This window comes from Onychostoma macrolepis, chromosome 16 (genome assembly GCF_012432095.1).
Source record: "Onychostoma macrolepis isolate SWU-2019 chromosome 16, ASM1243209v1, whole genome shotgun sequence".
Taxonomy (NCBI): domain Eukaryota; kingdom Metazoa; phylum Chordata; class Actinopteri; order Cypriniformes; family Cyprinidae; genus Onychostoma; species Onychostoma macrolepis.
The window spans coordinates 18973830-19000353 of NC_081170.1; the positions used below are offsets into that span (position 1 = coordinate 18973830).

The 26524-nt window shown below is 37.4% G+C and overlaps 1 protein-coding gene and 1 pseudogene across 2 annotated transcripts; both read left to right on the forward strand.

The window, feature by feature from the left end:
- Nucleotides 1–686: 686 nt before the first annotated feature.
- setdb1b (SET domain bifurcated histone lysine methyltransferase 1b) lies at nucleotides 687–16362 on the forward strand. 2 transcript variants are annotated; one of them, XM_058747806.1, is made up of 22 exons: nucleotides 687–940; nucleotides 2286–2514; nucleotides 3696–3859; nucleotides 3943–3986; nucleotides 4359–4656; nucleotides 4810–5011; nucleotides 5086–5159; nucleotides 5459–5649; nucleotides 5814–5943; nucleotides 7028–7163; nucleotides 7260–7391; nucleotides 10085–10373; nucleotides 10681–11033; nucleotides 11693–11809; nucleotides 11938–12107; nucleotides 12310–12501; nucleotides 13126–13290; nucleotides 13944–14116; nucleotides 14290–14377; nucleotides 14693–14931; nucleotides 15054–15142; nucleotides 15763–16362. In XM_058747806.1, exons 2-22 carry the CDS (start codon nucleotides 2288–2290, stop codon nucleotides 15878–15880), a joined length of 3591 nt encoding a protein of 1196 aa, XP_058603789.1. In that variant the 5' UTR covers nucleotides 687–940; nucleotides 2286–2287; the 3' UTR covers nucleotides 15881–16362. The 2 variants fall into 2 exon arrangements, with proteins under 2 accessions (XP_058603789.1, XP_058603788.1); XM_058747805.1 differs by having other exon boundaries at nucleotides 689–940; nucleotides 12310–12552.
- Nucleotides 16363–17939: 1577 nt separating this feature from the next.
- On the forward strand, nucleotides 17940–24640 carry LOC131522087 (uncharacterized; annotated as a pseudogene).
- Nucleotides 24641–26524: the final 1884 nt, after the last annotated feature.

The following is a 26524-nucleotide window of genomic DNA, read 5'->3' on the forward strand; positions in this document are numbered from 1 at the left end:
CAGACTGAGGGACATAACTTTAAAGTCTGTTTTTTTTAAATAAAATATTTTGCTTTTTTTTTTTTTTTAGAAAAATATTTTTTACAAGAAAGGAACACAAATAAATGCTTACATTGTTGCCAAAAATCACAGACACTATGCACATTTTGTTAATTTTCTAAGTACAAACTCAGTGAAGTGCCTCAGGGACATGACAAAATGCTTGGCTCAAGATAGATATAAGACATTATTTTATGCTAAAAAAATATTAAAATGCAATAATTATTTTTATTCATTATAATGGGCATCCCAGATTTTTGTAAAAAGCTTCTAACAATTAATTTTGGTGAACCACCACTTTAGAAACTCTGGGGAAATATTACCGAATCCCAGGAATGACCCAGTGTGTAGGTTCTTGCATTGGTTGTGGCTGTGGGCCTAACACCTCTTTTTATCTGAGAAAAAAAAAAATATATATATATATAAAAAGTTTCGTATTCATTAATGCTGAGCCGTCAGTTAATACAGCGGTATGGTCAGTATTTCAGTAAATTGTTTTCATAGATATTTTAGCTGTAACGATAGTTTCTATGGAGCTAAATTGTGTTTGATTCACTTTGTGCTGTGCAGAGTGGCCCTGCAGGGCAGGCAGTGCATCGTGGGAGCGTGCTCACGTTTTTTTGCTTGCATCCAATTGCTCACTTCACCTGCCACTCACTCTTCAGGCAAAAGCCAATTGGTCAGCTCGTAGAATCGTCATCAGCCAAATACATTCATTGATGTTCTTTGAGCGGTGTTCGAGGATCGGAAAACTTGTTCAAATAAAATTATACTAAAATACCCCTGGAATAGAAAAAAAAGCTGTAAACATTCTATTGTCGCTTTTCTGTTCATTTAAGTTAATGCACGGCGAAAATAGGAAATCCGCAAAAGAGCTGGAGGGACACACACGCTAGGAGAGGTAAGCTAACCCCGTTAGCATCAACACAATTGAATAGAGCTCACTCGATTCTGCTTTTTTACAGATCTTTTGTTTATATGTTCATATATTTACTTTTTAAGACAACTAAAGTGCGCCGTGTGTATTTACATTTTTCGACCTTAAATGGACACAAATGATCTGTTTAGCCCTCTCATCCGTGTGTTGCGCGCCGTTTAGGGGTCTTGACCTGCAGGAATTGTGGTTGTTGAAGTGTTGTTATACATAGCGACCATTTTCATGTGTTATGAATATGAATATAGCTTTTCTCCTTATCAGCTGAATGTCAGTTAAAGTGCCGTTTACAGCCATGATCAGACAGGTTGAGTTTACACATCCCAAAAGAAATCATTTTAAATGTTTACAGAAATGTTACTTTGCTCTTGTGATGTATATTTGCAACAATGTATCTGATGATGCTGGAGTTCTATATTGCACTTACAATCATAGGGAAAATATGACACTGGTTCCAAACTTGCACTGTGAAGGTGGCTCAGCCAGAAGAGGGTCTGAAGTGGCATTTAAATAGATTGTTTAATGCTGCTCAGAAGTAGCATAAATGCAATTTGCACAAACTACTGTATACTTTGTGTCAGCATAATAATAATACAGTCTTGTTTATTTGTGGAATTGTGACCTTACAATGAATTTTTAGCAGGCACAGTGCAGCCTTAACTTGGCTGTGTGAAGGTGCCTTGATTTGACCAGTCACCCTAGAAAGTTTGTGAACTAATAGAGTAGTCTGTTTTTTTTTTCTTTATAGGTATCTTAATTTAAGTCTTGTAATAAATAAAAAAGTTGGTCATAATGCACTAGGTGTGGAAAAAAAATGCAGAAGTACAACCTGTAATTAAAAAAAAAAAATAGCTGGATTTGTCAAAAATCTGTTAGATGATGCATTTTATGTCATCCAGATGGACTTTTGCTAATATTTTGGTGCATGAAACACAGAAAAATAATGCAAAATGTGTTACACATTGTTTCTACCAACATTGTAATAATACAAAGCTGGCTGAAAATAGCAAAATTACCCTTTAACTCTCTATTGAAAGTAGATCCTGTGGCAAAGAAGTTATTTTTGGAATAGCCAAGTTAAATTTCTGACCATTACAGGACTTTATCCTCGAAATGGTGTGGAACATCCTGCATAGAGCAGTTTGTGCAAGGAAGCCCACCAACAAATTCCTCCCGGCCAATATACGGGACTGATCCACAGTTGATGGGAAATGTAGCTGTCTGCCAGTTGACCTACAGAATACATCGTTTTAAACATTGTTTTGTGATTCCTGCTGTGACATGTTAACACTTTCTTCCCTTTCTTTTAAAGTTATGGAGGTGGATGCCAGTTTGGCCTCAGGAATGGAGATGGAGTTGGATCCAGAGTTGGAGGAGTTAGGGGTGTCTTTGGACGAGCTCCGCAAGTGGATCGAGGAGCAGGTGGACAGCAGTGAAGCCGTGCAACAGAGGAAAGCTCAGCTGGAGCAGCTGCAGGAATGGGTTGAGCAGAGGGAGAAGGAGGTCACTGATATGGATGCGCTTTGCACTAATGCCTCAGAGTAAGTTTAAAGTGTGAGAGATGATTGAGATCAACAAAGCTAAAAGTGAAATGAAAAGCTGAAACTAACGAGACTTCAGTCAAACCGCCAAACTGTTTCTTGAGAAATATCCAACCCTTAATGCAATATACATATTCTTCAAATCATATGGTAAACAACTTCAGAAACTGATATGCTAAACAAAAATCGGGAGGTCTATTTACACTAAGTGTAAATAGCCCGCCTTGTTGGCAGAGGCTATTTACAGTAACTCCACCCACCAACGTGTGATTGGGATAGTCAACACTACAAAAGACGGATGTTTAACACCAGTTCCAGTGGCGTAGATGCTAAAGCTTGTGCTTTTTGACGCAGTTGACCCGGGTTCGAATCCGCCTTTTGCCAAACTTTTTTTTTTCTCTCCTTTTTCAAATCTCATATATGAAAAAGGGGGCAGTCGTGGCCTAATGGTTAGAGAGTCGGACTCGTAACCCAAAGGTTGCGGGTTAGAGTCTCGGTACCGGCAGGGATTGTAGGTGGGGGGAGTGAATGTACAGCGCTCTTTCCACCCTCAATACCACGATTGAGGTGCCCTTGAGCAAGGCACCGAACCCCCAACTGCTCACCGGGCACCGCAGCATAAATGGCTGCCCACTGCTCCGGGTGTGTCCACAGTGTGTGTGTGCGCGCACTTTGGATGGGATAAATGCAGAGCACAAATTCCGAGTATGGGTCACCATACTTGGCCATATGTCACTTCACTTTCACTTTCATATCACATGGGAATGGCAATTATTTTCAATAAAAATTAAGGAAATAATTGGAAAGTTGAAAATAAAGTATCGGGTAGGTGCAGGGAGGCCTTTATTGTCCGAAAAAGGTGGCATCCATTTAAAAATCTTAATTAAAATTATAATTTACATTCAATACTTTATTATTGCATTCTATTTTATAATGTACTACAATACTGGGCTGCAGATTATTACCACTATTTGCAATACGTAGTATAAATAGCAGAAAATCCTGCTATTTTAACATAGTGTAAAGAGAATGTATGTCTATTTGCACTGTGTAAAAATCGCTAAAAAAATACTGCTATTTTCACTTAGTGTAAATATCCAAAAGCCACCATTTTATGAGCTAAAAATGTAATATTTCTGAATTCCAGAGGAGGAAGTACATAAATCTGTCTGTTTTCAAAGGTCTGTGGGTCAGTGTGAAGCTCTGGTGAAGGAAGTGTACAGTAATATGGGTCTAGTGTATCGTGAGAGCAGCTCGGAGGATGAGGGAGGAGGCGGAGCAAACCCTTCTGAGGTCATTGAGATTGATGATGATGATGACGATGATGTCATTGCTGTGGGATGTGGTAAGTTAGATGCTATATTTTATTTAGTTATTTCATTTTATAGATGTAAAATATGTACAGTAACAGCATGACTTCCTCCACAGTGGTTCCTCCCAAGAAGGTTGTAACTCCAGTCAAGGACTCGGCGGTAAGAGAAGTGTGTCATTTGTATCACTTGACAAACCACTCTTAAGGTGCTGTGAAGTTTAACCTTGTCTGGAAATTTTTAGTGGACTAATCGAGTCATTTCAATAGAAGTCCAGGAATTTCCCATGACGGTGAAATATTTCCCCACACAGATTTTACATCAAGTTCAAATTTGCCGCGTTGATTAACAAAAAGCTACTTGGTTTGAAATTGATTTCTGTGTGAGTTTGCTTCATAATTGACAAAAGACAGTAAAATTTACAATGGACATGTTTGGCTGTGCAAATGCACCAAAATTTCACTAATGTGACCACATCTTAATGCTATACCGTTTCCTTTTCTGTGCTGTGTTGTGTCTGTATTGTATTTAAAGTTTAAGGAGGCTTCAGCTGCTCTTCAAAGAACGTCTCAGCAGGTGCAGAACCTGGCTCAGTCTGTCAACAGAACGGCCCAATCGAGTATCACACCAGCTAAAGCAGTGGCCCCTCCCGCACAATCCCATGGTGCTCTGGCTGTTCCAGCAGTGTTTATGTCCTCAGGCCCAAGGAACGCGCCCACTCAACCAAACCCTAATTTAAAACAGGATAATATCAAGATCAACATGACACTTTTGGGTAAAAAACGCACTAAGACATGGCATCGTGGAACACTTGTTGCCATCAAACAAGTGGGTAAGTGCATGCAGTTTATTGCCTGTATTGAATAATCCTTCTCTGGGATCGTACTGTACATTTCATCCTGCTATGTGTGTATGTGAGGGATAAAATTTAAAAATTTAAAAATCGAAAAGCTTGATTCATTCTTTTGATATCAAAATTTCACAGGGAACAATTTCAAGTACAAGGTGAAGTTTGAGAATAAAGGGAAGAGTCTTCTCTCTGGGAACCACGTGGCATTTGAATACCACCCAACACTGGAGAGACTGTTTGTTGGTGCCCGTGTTGTCGCTAGATACAAGGATGGCAATCAAGTCTGGCTCTATGCAGGTGTAGTCGCTGAGATGCCCAACAGCAAAAACCGTATGAGGTGAGATGAACAGAATATCTTGGGACAGTATAGACGGATAGAATGCATTGATTACTGATTGAATGTTTTTGCAGGTTTCTGATCTTTTTCGATGATGGTTATGCCTCATATGTGGGCCTGCCTGAGCTCTACCCAATCTGCAGACCATGTAAGAAACTTGTTTTTAGCCTTTTTTTTTTTTAGTTTCCAGAAATTTCTGTTTTTGCCTTCTCTCTTTTAATGTAATATTAAACACTGCTGATATTTTTAAGTGATTTAGATTTTTCATTGAATCACCTTTCAGATATAACAAATTAAATAAATATAAAATATCAATAAATAATAATAAATTAAATAATCAATAATGCATTTTATTAGTTTATAAAATATAAATAATAAAAAAATGAATAATAGTAATTATGCTTACAATGGACCTGTCTATTTTTGTCTCTCTCAATCTGTGCTTAGTAAAAAAGACCTGGGAGGATATTGAGGATGCATCATGCAAAGATTTCATTGAAGAGTACATCACGTCGTATCCCAACAGACCCATGGTGCTGCTTAAGCCAGGACAAATCATAAAGACAGAATGGGAAGGAACGTGGTGGAAAAGTCGTGTGGAAGAAGTGGATGGCAGCCTTGTCAAAATGCTTTTTCTGGTCAGCTCAGCAGCACGTATAGCTAGAAGTGTTATAGTTAAAGATTTTTAAATTCATTTGTTGCTTGATTTCTTTGATCGTCCTTCAACACTCATGTTCATATGCAGAGTTGCTGTGTTAAATGATGTTTGAACATGAGCAATATTGTTTATTCAATGTTGCAGGATGATAAGCGGAGTGAGTGGATTTATCGTGGCTCTACAAGACTAGAACCTATGTTTAATCTGAAAATGAACACAGCTAGCAGTCAAGAGAAGAAAATGGCTGGTCAACAAAGACAGCGGCCTAATATGGGTAACGGACTGCTGTGTGTTTGTCCAAATGTGTTCGTCTTAAGTTTTATGTTTTTAGGTAAACTTTTATACACACATAGGCCTGGGTGATAAAACGGTGTCTGTATTTATTGACGGTACACCTTCATTGGTAATGATAAAAAAAAAAAAAAGTTCAATATAGTGCACAATAGTTTCATGTTGGTTTCATTTAATGCTATGAGTGACAAGCAGACAGAACACCTGCTGAAATGAGTGCTGTGCCTGCCTTTGAGGAGATTGTAAATAAAAATGAATATTAGTCAAATGAAAAAAAAATTGTATTTGAATGCAAAAACAGTGCAGTCGAATGTACGGGGTTTGTCAAGGAGCCTCATCAGTGGCGCACAAGATGCGATGATGAGGATGTAAGTGTCGTTGCGTTTTAATGATTTGTAGCATTTTTCGTTCAGAATATTAGAGAAATATAAAAGCTCAATGCGGAGAAAATCTTGATTAGGTTAAAACTGAAACCAAGCCATTCACACAGAACGCATATTCTGCACATTTTTAGACGGACAACTATGACTGTTTAATTTGCGTCTCTCACAAGAGATGTAACTTTATAGAAAGTCATGCAAAGTTAAGAGTTTTAACTTTTAGAAAACACTTTATTCCATTTCACTGCATCTCAATACATGATGCTGTTTTGTTCATAATTGCTTATGAAATTTGTGAAATTATATTTAATTTATATGTTAATTTAGACGTTATGCATGTTTTTTTTTTTATAGATAGTCTTATTTTATTGCATTGAATAAACATTGCTCATTGCGCGCTCCTGTGGCCTCAGGAGACAAGCCAAAAGTTTTCTTAACACTTATTTAATCTCCATATAAAACATAAGAAAGGAGATATTTGTTCACTTTTTTTTCCCTATTGCTCTTTGTTTTAAAACTGATTATTAAGAAAAATCTGAAATTATCAAATATGAAACATTATATTGTGATACATTTTTTAGCTATATCACTCAGACCTATGTACACATTTCTTATTACAACTGGTCTTTTAAGAATTTCCTGGTCTGTCCAATTGTCATCTTACTAAAACGGTGTATGTGTTTTTAGGGGCATTGAGGACAAAGGGCCCTGTTGTGCAGTACACTAGTGACAACAGTGCTTCTGCTTCCAGTCGGCCTGTAGCCCCACAGATCCCACCAGCTCGTCCAGTGGCTGCCGGACCCCCACAGCCTTCCCGCACTGAGTGAGTGCTTCAAGAGTTATTGTTCTTTCAAAATAATTAATTAATTGATCCTGGTCAATGATTAAACCATGTTTGTCTCATTCTCTTCCATTTCAGAAGTCCTAGTCTAAAGAGTCAAATGGCTAAAAAGAGCACTGGTCAGGTTGCACTGCAGCCTCGTCAGGCCGTGACCTCTGACCTCCAGCCCAAAGCACTGATCGGCACTGTTCACCAAACCAATACCTCCAGGTTAGTGTGACAACCAGGCACTTGGTACTTGTCACTACTGTGATCTAGGCTTTCTGCGATAGACGGTGTTGGTGGTGATACCGGTGTTAAGCCACAACACCGGTTACGTAACTTGCCCACCGTCCCTCACCGTCATTTTGATTTTTAAAAAAACATTTTTTTAATAGTAATAAAATAATTTAGTTCAGTTAGAGAACAGACACTACAATTAAAACTGAACGCGGCTGCTCAGTGCAGCACACCGAAGGAACGACAGTCGCGCATCACAGACCAGATTTCATTTATCACGTGAGGAGAGTGAATCGAGCTGACTGACAAGAAGAGAGAGGTGAGACAGACAAGACGATGGCAGAAGAGTTTCAAAACGAAATGTAAAAGCGCTTGTTTTAAAAATGTTGTGGATTTTGAAAAGCCTGTTGACCTGCCATTTATCTAAGGTGATATTGGAAGTTTTTTTAAACATTCGTTTCTCATTTATTTGGTTCCACAGTATTTACTGAGTTTTATTTTATTTAAACTGTGCAATTTTTTCCCATTATTTTACATAAAGGTGTATGCAGTCCGAGCCTCCAAACTTTCTTAATCGTTTTGCTAATAATTTTCAGTTTGTATACCTATTTAAAATTCGTAAGTTGTTTATTTTATATTAGGCATAGCCTATGGTGTATTTTTATTCATTTTGTTAATAAAAGTTATATGTTCTACTTTGAATTTTGTTGTTGCTTGAATTGAATTCAAGCAATTGATGCTGAGTTGCCGCTAATTTAAAAGTGAAAGTAAAATGTGCACGGTGCTTTTACAAGCTATTTAAGCAAAGGAAAGTGGGGAAACTCAAACGAACTAAAAACAAACAACTGCTTGACGCCGAATTGCAGCTAATTTAAAAGTGAAAGTAAAATGTGCACGGTGCTTTTAAACGCGGAGGGAAAACTGAAGCAAACAAACAACTGCTTGACGTTGAATTGCAGCAAATTTAAAAGTGAAAGTAAAATGTGCACGGTGCTTTTAAACGCTTTGCTACAGTTTAAAGTAGTGAGTGTACAGCTTGTATAACAGTGTAAATTTGCTGTCCCCTCAAAATAACTCAACACACAGCCATTAATGTCTAAACCTCTCGCCACAAAAGTACACCCCTAAGTGAAAATGTCCAAATTGGGCCCAATTAGCCATTTTCTCTCCCCTGTGTCATGTGACTCGTTAATGTTACAAGTGTTGCTTAAATTTGGTGTTATCGCTCTCACTCTCTCATACTGGTCACTGGAAGTTCAACATGGCACCTCAAGGCAAAGAACTCTCTGAGGATAGGAAAAAAAGAATTGTTGCTCTACATAAAGATGGCGTAGGCTATAAGAAGATTGCCAAGACCCTGAAACTGAGCAGCAGCATGGTGGCCAAGACCATACAGCGGTTTAACAGGATAGGTTCCATTCAGAACAGGCCTCACCATGGTCGACCAAAGAAGTTGAGTGCACGTGCTCAGCGTCATATCCAAAGGTTGTGTTTGGGAAACAGACGTATGAGTGCTGCCAGCATTGCTGCAGAGGTTGAAGGTGTGGGGGGTCAGCCTGTCAGTGCTCAGACCATACGCCGCACACTGCATCAAATTGTTCTGCATGGCTGTCGTCCCAGAAGGAAGCCTCTTCTAAAGATGATGCACAAGAAAGCCCGCAAACAGTTTGCTGAAGACAAGTAGACTAAGGACATGGATTACTGGAACCATGTCCTGTGGTCTTATGAGACAAAGATAAACTTATTTGGTTCAGATGGTGTCAAGCGTGTGTGGAGGCAACCAGGTGAGGAGTACAAAGACAAGTGTGTCTTGCCTACAGTCAAGCATGGTGGTGGGAGTGTCATGGTCTGGGGATGCATGAGCCGGCACTGCGGAGCTTCAGTTCATTGAGGGAACCATGAATGCCAACATGTACTGCGACATACTGAAGTAGAGCATGATCCCCTCCCTTCGGAGACTGGGCCGCAGGGCAGTATTGCAACATGATAACGGCCCCAAACACACCTCCAAGACGACCACTGCCTTGCTAAAGAAGCTGAGGGTAAAGGTGATGGACTGGCCTAGCATGTCTCCGGACCTAAACCCTATTGAGCATCTGTGGGGCATCCTCAAATGGAAGGTGGAGGAGCGCAAGGTCTCTAACATTCACCAGCTCCGTGGGCCCAATTTGGACATTTTCACTTAGGGGTGTACTCACTTTTGTGGCCAGCGGTTTAGACATTAATGGCTGTGTGTTGAGTTATTTTGAGGGGACAGCAAATTTACACTGTTATACAAGCTGTACACTCACTACTTTTCATTGTAGCAAAGTGTAATTTCTTCAGTGTTGTCACATGAAAAGATATAAAATATTTACAAAAATGTGCGGGGTGTACTCACTTCTGTGAGATACTGTTTATCTGCTATACCACATTTTCTTTACTTTGCCTCTCTTTCAGCATTATTAGTATTTTAGGTGGTCCGATCAAGTGGCCCAACACTTTTTTTTTTTTTTTTATGCCAATCATTCAATTCAAATCATATTATTCAGAAATACATGTGTCCGCATTGTGTTATCCAACAGTGAAGACTTCCTGCTCAACCATCAGTCAACCAAAATGAAAGTCAAAGTTTTTATAGTGTGATTTAAATGTAATATATTTTAAATGTAATATATAGAACGTCTTGTTCTCTTACTCTGCAGGCTCTTTCTTCTGCAGTCTGGACCTGTACATACATTGACGCCAATCACACCAGCTCTGCATACTTTGCAGACAACTGTGTCAACCTACACAAGTGAGCGTATTCCTCAGGAGCCATCGTACCAGGCTCCAAATGACAGACTCTTCTACCTTACACACAACTGCACCCCAGACTGTCTAAAGCGCATCCGGCCCACCCGCCCCAACCTGCATCGAGGACGCAACCCACTTCTTACTCCATTGCTCTACGAGTTTCGCCGCATGACTGGCCGCAGACGCCTTAACCGCAAGGTTTGTCCTTGTGTCTTAAGGTTGTTGTCACATTTACTGCTGTTCTGCCAAATTGTGCGTTCAAAAAGAAATCTGCGCGATTTGAAGGTTTTGAGCGAGGGTAAGCAATTTCCCCTTGGAGATTTTGCATTTGGTTCAAGTTGGTCACATTGACAAACAAAAAGCAGCTTGGTTGGGCCTTTTTTTCCCCTGTGAAATTCGCTCAAATTAGAAACTAACATTCAACTGAAGAAGTGTTTTTCAATGGCTGATTTGTTACTAATACACATACTAATTTATATTAACCCTCTTCCTCTCTCTTGCTCAGATGTCATTCCATGTCATCTACAAGTCCCCGTGTGGCTTGAGTCTGAGAAATATGGCAGAAATCCAGCGCTACCTCTTCCAGACACACTGTGACTTCATCTTCTTGGAGATGTTCTGTCTGGACCCCTATGTGCTGGTGGACCGTCGATTCCAACCCCAGAGGCCATTCTACTTCATCCGGGACATTACAAGTGGTCGTGAAGACATTCCTTTGTCCTGTGTGAATGAGATCGACAACACTCCTCCGCCCAGTGTGGCCTACAGTAAAGAGAGGATCCCAGCAGATGGAGTGTTTATTAACACCAGCTCAGACTTCCTGGTGGGCTGTGACTGCACTGATGGCTGCAGAGACAAGTTAGTATCTCACACGGTCATATTTCTAGATGACAATGATTTGTCTGTGTCTATTAAACCATTGACAAAGTCATACCAGTATTACCAGATCATTCAAATCTGTGTTCGTACTGCCGCTGACATAGAGAACAGTATGTTTTAATCTTATTGTGATTGATTGATTCATTCATTCATGCATATGTGCCTCTTTTGACCTTGTAATTTAATCAAAATGTCATAACTGGATCTTCCAGTAAAATGACACGTTTATTAAGCATATTCATTTTAATTATCATTTTAAGTTTTTTTTGTTCTGTCAAAGTCATGTGGTAAAACCAACATGCAGAAAAAAACAACAACATGAAACAGGAAATTATATAGAAAGGACCCCTACAGCCCATTGTGTGTAAAGGTCAACAAGTCTCAACATTAGATCATTTTCATCAGACATTTTTATGCCCAGATTAGTTCAGATTGTAAAGTATGCAACTTCATGTAATTAAAATAACGGTGTAAACTCACATGTAGGTAAAAGGAGAATGTTATTACTTTATTGTTACATCACAACTTTTTCCTAATGATAGGATACATTTTTTAAACCTTATGAAATTAACATAAATATGAAGACTACATTTCTAAAACTTATTGTCCTTTGTTCTATGCATTTTGTTTGTTTATAGATCCAAGTGTTCGTGTCATCAGCTGACTCTGCAGGCTACAGGGTGTGCGCCAGGTGGGCAGATCAACCCCAATGCTGGATACCATCACAAGAGACTGGAAGAGTGTCTCCCTACAGGGTCTGTGATTATATAACCAACCCTCCATAGTGCCATTATCATGTTGAATTACAGTGAAACCATTCAGCTTACTGTCTTCCATCTCCTGTTAATTGTCCTGGCTTTTTCCCTCTCCTTTGCATTCTCAGGATCTATGAATGTAATAAGCGCTGCCGCTGTAATCCGCAGATGTGCACTAACCGCCTGGTTCAGCACGGTTTACAAGTCCGACTGCAACTCTTTAAGACCCAAAATAAGGGCTGGGGCATTCGTTGCCTTGATGACATTGCCAAAGGCTCATTTGTTTGTATCTATGCAGGTAACCCACTCAGAACGTAATTTTGACTTTAGTTTATTTAAAAGAAAATCAATCCAGTGTTCGGTCTTACCTAAGCTTCTCCCTCTTAAGCTTAAAGTATGCTCTGTCTGCATGACATATTTTTCATCATTAGGATTGTACGCTGATGTCCACCACTGGGCTTTTATTGTGTTATAGTAATGATCGTTTCTTTCTCTATCAGGTAAAATCCTGACAGATGACTTTGCTGATAAAGAAGGCTTGGAAATGGGTGATGAATACTTTGCCAATCTAGACCACATTGAGAGCGTGGAGAACTTTAAGGAAGGTTACGAGAGTGAGGCCCACTGCTCCGACAGCGAGGGCAGCGGGGTGGACATGAGCAGGGTTAAACTACCTGCTTCCTCCCAACACGGTAAATCCACCATCAAGATGGAGGAGCGTAACAGCAGCACTACTGGCAAAAGTGAGAGACCTATGCACACATCTGACCTTTCTGCTTGTTATAAAAATTAGTGGCTGTGGGGATATCAATGTTAATGGGCAAAAAACTAACAACTCCAGTTTTTGTAATGTCCATAGAACCAAGTACAGTAATTGGGAGTCAAAATCATGAATCCTCCTAACTTTTCAGAGACACCTTTCCAATAATCACTTTTACCAAACTGCTCTCTAGGTGATTTAGTGTGAAGTCAGTTCTTCTCAAGTTCACACAGGTCTCCTAGCAGGTGTAGTTCATCACATTAACTCTGTACATAATCCATTAGTTTAATTCTTTTTGTGAAATATTTTGCAAAAATATAATAAAAAGCTTCCTTATGTTTCTTTAAAATAAATTGCATGTGGTTTGATGTTTTTTTGTTTTTTTTTAATTGATCGCATTAATTTTATTTTTAGTGTACTATAATAGAATTGACATTTTTAGTTTTTAGTTTTATTTTCTTTGATTTTGAGCACAAGTTATCCTTCAATGTATATCCAGCAGGCGAAGGTTATAATCTTCTTAAATGTATATAATACTTTTTTCCCCACTTACTAGGCCAAGATGATTCATCTGAAGATAGTGATGATGACAAAGATGAAGAGTCTAATGAGGATGAGAGCGACAGCTCAGACGACACATTTGTGAAAGACACGTATTTCTCCACCAGCTCAGTGTGGAGGAGTTACACCACCCGCAGACAGGCCAAAGGAATGAAGGAAGGTGAGGAGAAGACAGATAGATTTAACACTGAGACAAGCCCTAGAGGGCAGGCTTGAGTAGAAGTCTTATAAATTTTCACAAAACCTGTCAAGAACAAGGTCTGAGTAGGATTTGCATGACAGTCACTATAATTATTATTAATGATAATAATGTCTCATACAGTATATCATTTTCATTTATTTGATTTTATTTTGTGGTAAATGTTTTGAAGAGTTATTAATAGTAGTCGTATTATTTCATAAACAATTTTATTTGGTGGTGAAATTTCTGAACAGTTTATTATTATTATTATCATCATCACCATTATTATTGTTATATTGTATAATATCACTTTATTTTTGTGATTAAAATGTCTTAATTACTACTAATAATATTTGATGTTGTTTTGTTATTATCGCATCCTATTTCACATATTAATTATAGAATATATTGTTAACTTTCTGCATTTTATTTTGTGGTGAAATATATTTGGACATGTTTTTGTTAGGTTTACTTTTGTATATATATATATATATATATATATATATATATATATATATATATTGTATCATTTAAATTAATAAGCTGTTAAAACAAATGCTATGTACATTGAAACTTAATTTGTTAATTTCAGTAATATTTGACTTTCCCTTCATTCTCTGTCTTGGCTGTAGAGAGTCAGGACAGCAAGGATGGACTGAGTGTGTCCACAGGTGAGGAGAGGAAGCCACCTCCGATGCCAGAGGAGACTGGGAAGAGTAAAGTGGCATCTTGGCTCACCAGCCAGTCTTCCACTTCTGCAAATCAGAGCGTCAAGGTGGAGGGAGGGATGAAGACGGAGAAGAAGGTCAGTTTAGTTTTCACACACCCTGTTTCCTTTTTTTAAGTTTTCACATGAAATGTCTCTTTGTTCCTCTTTCATTCTGTGTCGTTGTCTGATACGCACTCTGCTGTCTCTCTCTATTTTTTTCCTCTCATCTTGCACTCTTATCATAATTTTTCCATCTGTCTTTTGTTTAGGATGTAATGACCCTCTCTGACAGTGATGATGTGCAAACTATAAGCTCAGGATCAGATGACAACAAGGAGAGGGAGAAAAAGACTCAGGGTAAGATGGAGGAAAAGGGGAAGTTGCTTGTTTTCCTGTTACATCCAGTCAGTAGACTTCCTGCAGTGTAACTTTTGCAACGCTTCAGTCAGCTCACTGAATCTGCTTGTACTAGAGGCAGATGACCAGAAACCTTTTTAACCCTTTATGTCCCTCCTTCTTTATTATGAAAGAGATGCTCATCCTGGAGTTATCATCATAGTAAAAGGCTATGAAAACCAAATTACCAATTAGAAGGTTGACTAGTCTTGCATTCATCAAGTCCCTGTAACAAGCCATTATACAGAACGTTGTTAGATCTCTTCTCTCTCTCAGCTGTGGTGAAGAGGCAGGTGGCGGTGAAGTCCACGCGTGGCATTGCTTTGAAGTCCCACAGTATGATGGTGAAAACAGGGGGTGGGGGTGCAGGAGGAGGCGGGTCAGGCCCATCTCATGGACAGGGAGGTGGCGGGGGCGACAGTGGCCCTAAAAACACCCGCCAGTTCTTTGATGGGGAGGAATCCTGTTATATCATTGATGCCAAACTGGAGGGCAACCTCGGACGCTACCTTAACGTGAGTACAACAGACCCAGACATGAGTGACTTACATTGGACATTTACATAAGTCCAAGATCTCAGGGTATGATTCTTTTAATTCATTGATAGTTATATCCTTCCGCTGTCTTTGTCCCACAGCATAGCTGCAGCCCCAATCTGTTCGTCCAGAATGTCTTTGTGGATACTCATGATCTCCGCTTCCCATGGGTGGCCTTCTTTGCTAGCAAGTGAGCATAACATATAACTTATTTAATTTTATTGTGCATTTAAATGTGATAATTTTACCTACCCGTTATTGACTGGTATTAATGTTATTTTATTTTACTTTTTTTTTTTTTTTTTGCATTTAATATTGGCGTCTAATACTGTCATCAACAGTTCACTGAAAGTAAAATCTTTAAAAACATAATTTAGTAATTTAATAACACATGAATTAAATCTTTAGCAAATCTCAAAATGAATATATTTCATGTTGTACATTATCATGTTGTGATGCATGAATTCACTTATTTTAGTTTTTGAGCTTCGTTTATTTCAAATAGTATAGAATTTTAATACCAGCCATTTATCTTTTATTGGCCATAACATTAAAATATTTATCGTGTTTACATCTCTAATAGTCTTCATATGTGCACAATTTTTCATCATGTGCCACTCCGTTTTGAAGTAATCAAGTCTTTACATGACAGTTGTTTTTCTTTTTAATGACAATGCCTTTAAATGACAATTAGGATTTGTTTATAGTACAGAATTATTTATGTGTTTGAGCTTTTAGTTGGAATATTTACAGACTATGCTTTATGTAAATGTAGCTGCGGTCGTTGTATTAACCTGTGTGTTTCTACAGGCGTATCCGAGCAGGGACAGAGCTGACGTGGGATTATAATTATGAAGTTGGCAGTGTGGAGGGCAAGGAGCTTCTGTGCTGCTGTGGATCAACAGAATGCAGAGGACGACTGCTGTAACACAAATGCACTAAAGATACCTCCTATTCTAGATGTGCTAGGGAACACTTATTTGGAGCTTCTGGAAGTTGGACTTATCCGGTCTGTGCTACTGATGAGAACTGAGCAGAAGCTGAACAAAAAGCAATTTGTTCAGGAACTTACTGAATTTGTAAAAAAGTGTATGTGTGCTTGTTTTCAATTGCCCTGCTTCACAGAGTTCTGCCTTAAACCCCCCACTCATCTATCATTATGGTTTATGCAATCCTTTCTGTAAACAGCGGTTTCTTTTTTTATACATCAATCTCAATACCCTGTTTTGCTTTTATATATGTAGTTCTGATAATGAGGATCTTTTTTTTTTCTTCTTTTTTCATTTAACTCATGGTTTTGTGATTGTCATTGTATGCTAATGTGTAAAATGTGCTTTTGTTGGTCAACAAGTTTGAAAATAGACAAAATTGTACTTTTGTCACAATTTGAATTAAAGTTCTACAAAGACCAAAAATGTCATCCTGTGTTGTGACACTTGGTTCACACGGCTAAATATAACATTTATTGTCAATTCACAGAAAATGTTGCAAGGCCACTAGCAGTGTGATGAGTCACAAACTGATCTTGTTCACACTTTTTTTAAGTGGTTTTTGAGGTGACCGCAGCATGTTGAAAATGTACATCGCTGGAAACTGGCAAGCCATATTACTTGAAAATGGAAATCTGTTTCTAAGCTCAGTGCAATTAGTCCATCTGACATCCAACAACTACTCTTCCCTTGCTCTGTCGAGTGTTCAAAGAAGTTTGATGGCTTAAGGTTTTTGTAAAATAGAATCATACAGGCGAATTTTAATTAAGAACCTTTGCAGCACTCGAGACAACAGCGTTCTAGTTATAATTTAATGATTGTCACTATTGTCGGCAGCCATATCACCCTGGCCTGCAGCCCAAGACTGGTTGCCCACTGAAGCTAAGCAGGGTTGAGCCTGGTCAGTACCTGGATGGGAGACCTCCTGGGAAAACTAGGTTGCTGCTGGAAGAGGTGTTAGTGAGGCCAGCAGGGGGTGCTCACCCTGTGGTCTGTGTGGGTCCTAACGCCCCAGTATAGTGACGGGGACACTATGCTGTAAAAAGCACCGTCCTTCAGATGAGACGTTAAATTGAGGTCCTGACTCTGTGGTCATTAAAAAATCCCAGGATGTCCTTCAAAAAAGAGTAGGGGTGTAACCCCGGCATCCTGGTCAAATTCGCCCATTGGCTTCTGACCATCACGGCCTCCTAATCATCCCCATACACTGATTGGCTGCATCACTTTGTCTCCTTTCCACCAATAAGCTGGTGTGTGGTGGGTGTTCTGGCACGATACGGCTGCCGTTGCATCATCCAGGTGATGCTGCACATTGGTGGTGGATGAGGAGATTCCCCCCTTCCATGTAAAGCGCTTTAAGGACCCAGAAATGCTCTATATAAATGTAACAAATTATTATTACTAGAATTTAACCTCTTAACTGTCACCGTCCCCTCTGTGGGATGCCTACGTTTACTTCACTATTTTACAATTAAATCCTAATCTAATCATGACAAACTATATATCGTTGGAAAGGTCTGAGTGCTAAATAGGTATTTTACCACTTTTGTTAAAAATTATGTGGGAAAAGTAATAGATTAATTTATGACAAGAGTGGACCTGAAAAATCTACATCATAACAGGAGTTCTGACCTTTGTCACAAAGTCTTTTTAGTCACCTTTTTCTCTATCATGCTTTAGAAATGATAAGAAATTATATATCAGTTGAAAACTTAAAATCTCAAAATTCATCCTTTGAAACCCATTTTAAAATCAGACATTGCATTACCATGGAAATGGTACATCAAAATCATGTTACAAAATGTTTTCATTCATGAATTATAAAAATTTAAGTTTGGATAGTGCACTATAATGTCTATGTTCAAAACTGTGAGTGACAGATAAGGGGTTAATGGAATGCAGGAAAAGAAGTGCTTAAAGAAGTGAAACTAACTATGGTGCACTTGTACACAAAGGTCTCTACACTGAGTTACGTTTCCTATTCGACCACAGCCAAGACTGTAGAGGAGATGTAAACTACTAGGGTTGGTGTAGCAGTAATTTAAATGAATATTTGTAAGTGAAGCAACACTGTCATAGCATCACTGAATAGCAGGGTTTAAACATTCAATTGGTCTGATTAGAGGAAGTTAACAACCCCAGGAGGAGCTGATACTGTTTAAATAAAGAGTTGTGATCATATAATAAAACTGAAATGGATGAGAAAATGGCTGATAAGCGTCATATGCGTCTGCTCGGACTGATAGTCCTCTGTTCATTTATCACAGGTAAAGAATATTTTCTCTACAGCACATGCTATTACAAATCCTTGTGTAGTTGAATTAGTCTGGGAAAGAGTTTGTTTGAATATCAGCTCAGTTTAATCTTGCAGCTTTTCATGTTGAGATTTCTGAGTTGCATATAGTGTTGCTTACTTCCCAGCAAGCAATTTTCAGTTTTATACACGTCTAATAGCCGTCCAAACACAGCCCAGATGTCTAGGCTAAAACAAGGCTAAATTTGGGCCGTCAGTGAATCATAGCCCAAGAATAGACTAGACATCAGTTAGACCGCTATTGAACGACTACATATATATGTCTAATAGACAACAAAATGGCAATCCATCCAAACAAATTAAATATATAGCTTTTATTAAGAAAAATATCATTTTTAACAACTTTAACAAAATGATAAAAATACAAAAGAATTAATGACATAATAATGACAAGAATATTATAAATACAATACACTGAAATATAAATATTATGATAAAAAATCTGAAATTTGACAACTTAAGATAATAAAAATATATAAACAAATGAAAGAAATATTTTAAATAAGATATTTCAAAGAAAAAAAAAATCTAATACAAATCAAGAGCATATTATTACACTTAACATTAAAACATTACGGTTAAATGACAACATAAAAAAAAAAGATTAACCCTTTTGTTAGTTTACTTATTTTAACAAATAAAACAACCAACAGTGAACTTAAAGGAAATTATTTATTATTGGTTTTATTTCTTGTTTAAAATGCTTCCCAGCTGCATTTCTCAAGTCCAACTCTGTTGCTGCCGGGAAGTTGGTCATCACTGCATCTGCCAAATAAGAAAAAGAAAAGAAAAAAATAGCATAAGAAAAGCTTTTTAATTTTCTTTAATTACACTAATTGTGACAGGGAGTCATTCTCTTTTGCTTGGATGCCAACTAAAAACAAAAACGAGATATATATTGTGTATCACCATTCAGTGTATTAAAAAAAGAGAGATGGTCTCTGGTAAATGTTGTGTGTTGTATATAAATACCTCTAATGACCGAGAACAGTGCAGTCTTTTCAAATGCCTCCTTCTGCAGCAGACCACCCCCCTTCATGTTGAATTTGGACATGAGGGAATTTTTTAAAACCCTAAAATATAATACAGATTGAGATGGTTAACATTGTGGACAAAGTTTGACATTTCAAAATGACCAGTAAAGAAATTCTTTATTATTGAGTATTGACACCACAATGTTTGATGTGACACGTTTTGAAGGCTTTACCTTTTCCCATACTGCAGATTTAAACTTTTTTTCGATGGGGGATGGAGATTAGATATAATCTGTCTCTGCCATTTCCTCCGCTGCAAGTGCGTGTAGCAGCCACGTGAATGCAGAGTAAAGCAGCCGAAATAAATTGCATATGCGCGGGTGAGATTTTTATTTGTTTTGCATTATTAAAAAAAAAAAAAAAACGTAGATATGCAATTGTTTACGGTATGATAACCGTGCATGTTCAAACCGCGATAAACGTAGATGGAACAATAAATTCACCCCTACCATTTTTATTACAATATGTTTTCTGTTTGTACTGTTTAGGTTTTAATGCTGCATTGCACATCTGAGCTATTTGTGAAAAGAGGGGAGTGAAAAGAATTCAAGAACTCTGCGTCGTTAGCGTTGGTATTGTATCAGGCACTTGCTCTTAAAATTATATGAAAATCAAGCACAAATGGAGTTAACAATGTTTTTGACCAGAGAATACATGCTTTCATCAACTTTTACAGGTTATATAACGTTGATTGTAGCTATATGGGCGCTTAGTTTTTCTTTCAAAATCTCAAATGAAGCGCTTATGCACTTTTTCAGGATATTTAAAACGTGGCAAATAACCTAATTCTTCTCCGCTCTTTAAACACACAAAAACATTATCCTTTACAGACATAGTGTTTAAGTAAAGAAAACGCTGTACTATTTAAACATCAATTATTTATTTACCCTTTCATTGCGAAAAAGCGGAGATCTGTCTCCAGGCTGTGCGCGGCGCGTCAGTCTGAATGGAGGCGGGGTGAAGTTACGAGGTTTCGCTGAGAGTTTGATGATCCAATGGCGTTACGAAGTTTTACTGACAAGCTCTTCTTAATGCTTATCATTGGTTAACTATTTTTAAAACCCTCTGATTTCAAATAATAATAACGAATTATAATAGTTTCAAGTTTGGATAATTTTTCACAGCACCTGACTGGGCTAGTATGGCAACTGCCATACTCTGCCATACGGAAACGCCGCCCCTGCACGTAGCCCGTCCAATTTAGAGCTAAAACGTGGCTACATATAGACCATGTCATGAAATTACACTTATATCTTTGTAGATATTATTGACACTGCGAACATGATGGGATATTAACCATCTCATGCATGGCAAAAAACTACAATGAATACATTTTGACGATCAGTGGGCTACAAATACACGCTCTGACTACGAGCTAAACCGAGGCTATGCACAGGCTACGCAAAGAGCATATCAAAGAAATGAAACCAAACAACTTGCAAACACTGTCAGGGATGTCTGGCGCCCGGCCTGGTCTATAGTTAACCGAGACGATGAAATGACGGCTATTGCTTGCTGGGTTTACATACTGTATTATTCCTGAATGCACTAGTACTGTATAGTGTCACATGCAGAAATATGATGCACATTTCCTTTCATATTAAGAGAATGTTAGTAATGTTAACAACTCTTTTCTCTGATAAGAGACTAGTTTCTCAATAGTGTGCTGTTTGCCTTAAGCGAGGAAAATTTAGTTTTAAATATTTTGATTTGTATGCCAGTGTGCTTGTGTTTTCATTCAGTATATTGATTACTCGACTGTACTTGTGTTTCAGGTAACAGCGGAGAGGATGACAGTCTTGTGTTCTGCAGTTCTGGTGAAAAGGTCCGTCTGCCCTGTAATAATGCTCTTTCTGATTGTACATCAACTACATGGATCTATGACAAACATTCAGAGTCAGTTGAACTGATTAACGGAGGGGAAAAGATGGCAGAGGATGACAGAGACAGACATGAGAGACTGAGTCTGGACTCTGAACATCGAGAAAGTCACAAAAGAAGATAATGGATTTTACAGCTGCCGACAATATGTGAATGGAGAACAACAAGGAACTGATGCACGTGTTTATCTGCTTTTTCTTCATGGTAATTTTATGTTTATGTTTTCTTTTAAACTCAAATGTGCAATAAAAATAAATTAAGTCTGTCATTTGTTTTTTTCAGTCTCTTCATCATCCACACAGATTAGTCCAGGCAGCTCAGTGACTCTCTTCTGTCAGTTGTATTATGATCGAGTCTCTTGTGATACTTTGGTCCGTACTGAGGGAGTTCAGCTGATCTGGGTGAATCAGGCTGGTGTGAATCTTCAGACAGACTCCAGATATCAGATATCATTCTCCTCAGGACAGTGTATCAGCACTCTGACTACAACACTCCTGAATGAAGATCACAACAGAGAGTGGAGATGTCTGGTTACTCAGAGAAATAAACTGAAGACCTCAGTCACATATACTGTCAAGTATACAGGTGAGGGGACAATATTTAATCAGTTTAAAATAACCTCATAGTCTCAATGACTACCAAAATCATCAGATCAAACCGGGCAAACAAAAGCCTCTTGTACTCTGATCGAAGTAATCTGAACTCAAAGCATTGCTTCAAACAAATGAATTTAGTGATTTAGTGATAACAGCCCAACAAATGCTGCTGTACATAATAAAGGAATTTAAACTGAGCAGCAAGTATTGTAACTTTTAATGTAATGTGATGATGAAGTATTAAAAAATTATCAATGTAATTATATTTTCATCTGAACTATATCTTTCATCCTGCACAGGTCCCTCAACTACAAACACATCAGAATATCATAAACAAGGTACACAATGATTATGCTAATTAAGCCACATGACATTTGTCTAACATAATTCTACAGAAAAAAATAATAATAATAATGTTGGCATAGTTTACAACAATACAGTTTTGCATTTTCTTAATGGCTGTGTTTACATATAGCATTTAGGGACATCAAATATTGTAATGCATTGATTTTTATTTTATCATAAGAAACAACACTGTTGTTGTCGGTTTTTATTACCATTGAACAGTATTGTAATATAGAAACATTTCCAAAAATATTGCTTTCTAAATTTAAAAATGTTGTTAACCTTTGTAGTTTTGTAATACAATTGTACATCATATAAAGAGTTGCTGAAATATTTTAGTCTTTTCCCTTGTCTTTCTTGACTGTAGAATTTTTTTCATGACATAAATCTACATAACTTCCCATGTTAGAAAGTGAAGAGTACTTTTAGCACTACAACATTCAGGTCTGAAATGAAGCATAAAAATAAAGCAAATAAAGCATATTATCATTCAGAATAAATAGCTCAGATGGCAAATGATACCAGTTCTATGTGGCTGATTCCAGACCTAAATTCTCTGTAAAGCTATACCTAATTGTCATAGAAATATTAAAAAAGGATGCTGCATTTTATCATTGTATTTGTCTGTGTGTAGACATTGATTTAGGTTTTGAACTTGAATGCATTTGCAAAATACATTTAAAACAATAGCAAAATGTAATTTAAAAATAGCAAGAGCAATAAACCACAGGGAGTAAATCAAAAGGCAGGGGTAAGGGTTAAAATTTACTAGGTAACCCAAAAAAAAAAGCCAAGATAAAGGAAACACTCATTACTGATGATTCCTGCACATGACTATGTCTGCCTGTCCTCTCTCCTATAGTGATCGTGATTGTGATCTCTGCTGTGGCTGCTGCATTAGCTGTTGCCCTTGTTGCTGTTCTCTGGGTGATCTGTAAAAAAAGAGCTGGTAAGTTTTTGTATTTCCTCCTTTGTATAATAATAAAAACATAATTAGATCTCACTTTATCATTAAAATCAAGTTTAGATATATCAGTGAGATTTTTCAAGTTAAAATAAAGAATCTTTTTCATCATTGATTTCAGTGGGGCAACCAAATCCTTTTTATTTGAATGTAATTAGCATTGGAGACATTCTGTGTTTTGCATGTCTGTTTTATCATTACATGAGCACATTACATTTTACAGATTATAAAAGAGGGACAGACAGCTCTGTGGTGAGTCCAGTAATGCCAGTTATTTGGATGTGATTACTGTATTTTAAGTTCAGTAAAGTGTGTAATTCATGCAGTTACTAATAACTACTTGTTATCTAAAGGTCAAAGATAGGAATGAAGATAAAGGGTCCTATGAAACCATCAACATGTCCATTCCTACTATGCCAAACACCAATGTGAGTTAAAAGGATTATGTGTCTATTTGTCTATACATTAATGCAATTTACTGTACCGTCAGATGTCTTTTAACTGTATTAAACATTATTTGCCATGTTTCTATTGATGTTTAGGAACAGACAGATGATGTGACCTATTCTGAGGTTACCGCTTCCAGTAAAAAACAAGTACAAATGGACTATGTGAGTAGATAGATACGGCACTTCCATCACTGCCCAATAACAATCCTGTTCAGAGAAAATACACCCACCTTCTCTGATCTATATGCTGCTGATATGTAGCTCTGAATTTGCAGATAAATGAAGCTCTAACAACAAGTAGTAATAATAGGTGTTGGTTGAAACGTACACATTGACCGACAAAATCTGTGATGTTCTTTCAGAATCATTCTAATGATACAGTGACGTACGCTGCCATCAGAGGAACAGAATATGCACTTCAGGATGGACTTTACGCCTCTGTGAACACCACCACCACCACCACCCCTCACAAATAAACATTAAAACGGTTGTTAATTATGCAAATCATTGCATGACCTCATATTATGAGCAGATACACTGTTTTTCGCATCTACAGAGATTATGCATTTATGAGATTCATTGTATGTTAAGGAACAGAACTTTATATTATGTATTTGGTCAGGTCACAGTAACGTTGGCTTGAAGGTTTATCAGTTTGATTTCTATCTTAAATCGTTTTATCTTCCATGGAGAAGCCCAAATGTTTTTGTGTCTTCAATTCCAGTAAAATCAGAACTGAACTTGCTCTTTATTGATGGAACATTTTAAAAGCAGAATTCACTTTTAAATGACTACTTGTATTAATACAATGTTATTTATTGAGAGAGAATTTAAACAATGCAAATATTTAAAACATTAATCCGCAATCATCAGAATTAAACTAATACACAAATAATCTCAGAATTTTCAAATTTATCCTGGTAGTGTCTTGTGTTCAGTTCCCAAGACTGTGTAAATCTTCTGTTCAATTTGCAGTATTAATGGTTTGTTTACATTTTTTTTAATTACCTTTCATATTTTGTGTTTCTTATTTGTTCTCATACTGTACATTCATCAATGGATTTACAGTCATGGCCAAAAATACCGGCACCCTTGGTAAATATGATCAAAAATCTAACGTTTCATTGCATAATAAGAATTTAAAATGGGGGGAAATATCATTATGAAATAAATGTTTTTCTTTAATACACATTGGCCACAATTAACGCACCCTTTTATTCAATACTTTTTGAAACCTCAATTTTCCAGTTTAACAGCTCTAAATGTTCTCCTATAATGCCTGATGAGGTTAGAGAACACCTGACAAGAGATCAGAGACCATTCCTTCATCCAGAATCACTCCAGACCCTTTAGATTCCCAGCTCCATGTTGGTGCTGCTTCTCTTCAGTTCACCACTCATTTTCTACAGGGTTCAGGTCAGAGGACTGGAATGGCCAGCAGAAGCTTGGTTTTGTGCTCAGTGACCCATTTTTGTGTTATTTTTGAGGTTTGTGTTTGGATTATTGTACAGTTGGAAGATCCAAACACGGCCCATTATAAGATTTCTTTCTTTTTTTTCTTTTTTTTATTGATTTTCCACAAACTGAAAGTCACAATAGACAAAGACATCAACAACATGTCATCCCTTCACAGAGGGGGCTTTATCAAGAGGTCCACTGCAAAAGAATGTTTTTCCGTGCCGAAAACGTCATGAGCCTTCTTTTAGCCAGAGAAGTTACCTTACTATCAGGCAATCCTAGTAATATTGACAAAGGGTTTAAATCTAGATCCAAACTCAAAATCTTTTGCATTTCATGAAGTATTTTATACCAGTAATACTGTATCAAACGGCATGACCATAAACAGTGAGTCAGAGTACCAATTTCGGTCTTACATTTAAGACATAATGGGGAAAAGGAACTGTTAAAAGTATGTCTACGATTAGGAGATATACGTAGTCTGTGCAGTATCTTCAGCTGAATTGCTCTTGCACGTTTACATACTGATATTTTTTTAGCACACTCCCAGACTTCCTCCCAAACATCCTCAATTGATAGTTCCTTTTCCCACTTCTTTCTAATATTCTGTGAGTCAGAGGCATTCATAGAGCATAAAGTGTTATAGAAAAGGCTAATCGATGTTCTCCCAGTTTGAAAAAGCAGTCTTTCAACTGCAGATATTTCAAAATTGTCTTTTAAAGTTGTACTCTTTTGGATGAAATGCCTAATTTGTAAAAATCTGAAAAATTCTGATTTTGATAACTCATATTTATCCATTATTTGCTGAAATGACATTAAATTGTTATCGATAAACAAATCTTGTAGCTTAACAATGCCCTTTTCACACCAGAGCTTAAAGCCAGTATCCATCATTCCTGGTTGAAAATCTGGATTATGTAAAATTGGAGAAAATACAGAGGTAAATTTAGACCTACCCTCCAGGCGTCTAACTAGCCGCCATGCTCTAAGCGTATTAAGAGTAACAGGATTAACACAACTTTGTTTAATGATTTTAAAACTTTTAAAAAAACAATAAGTCTGGTAATGAATATTTGGATAAACTTGTTTCTATATCTAACCATACTGAGGAGACATCTTTTGTTATCCAATTAGAAATATTTCTCAAATGGGCACCTAACTGATATGTTCAAATATTGGGTAGATCTAAACCTCCTTTAGATCCTGGTAATTGTAAGCCTTGGTCGTCTTTTGCTCCATATGAAAGAGCTTAACCATCCATTCAAATCTTTTAGGACCCTTTAAGAGAACACAACTGGGATCATCTGAATAGGATAAAGCAACCTAGGTAGAACATTCATCTTAACTAATGATATCCTACCCAGCCATGAAACTGGAAGGGAGTTCCAATGATCAAGATCCTGTTTTATTTTCTCAAACAAGGGCGTGAAATTCATTTTATGCATCTGACTAAAGTTAGGACAAAGATTCCCAAGTACTTAAATCCTGCTGGGGACCATTTAAAGGGAAACGGCATATCAATTAAGCTACCAAGAGGCATGG

Coding starts and splice junctions, on each gene's coding strand:
- setdb1b (XM_058747805.1), top strand. CDS start 2,288: ATGGAGGTGGATGCCAGTTTGGCCTCAGGAATGGAGATGGAGTTGGAT. Junction 4,657..4,809: donor TGTTGCCATCAAACAAGTGG/GTAAGTGCATGC, acceptor AAAATTTCACAG/GGAACAATTTCAAGTACAAG. Junction 14,932..15,053: donor ACCTCGGACGCTACCTTAAC/GTGAGTACAACA, acceptor TTTGTCCCACAG/CATAGCTGCAGCCCCAATCT.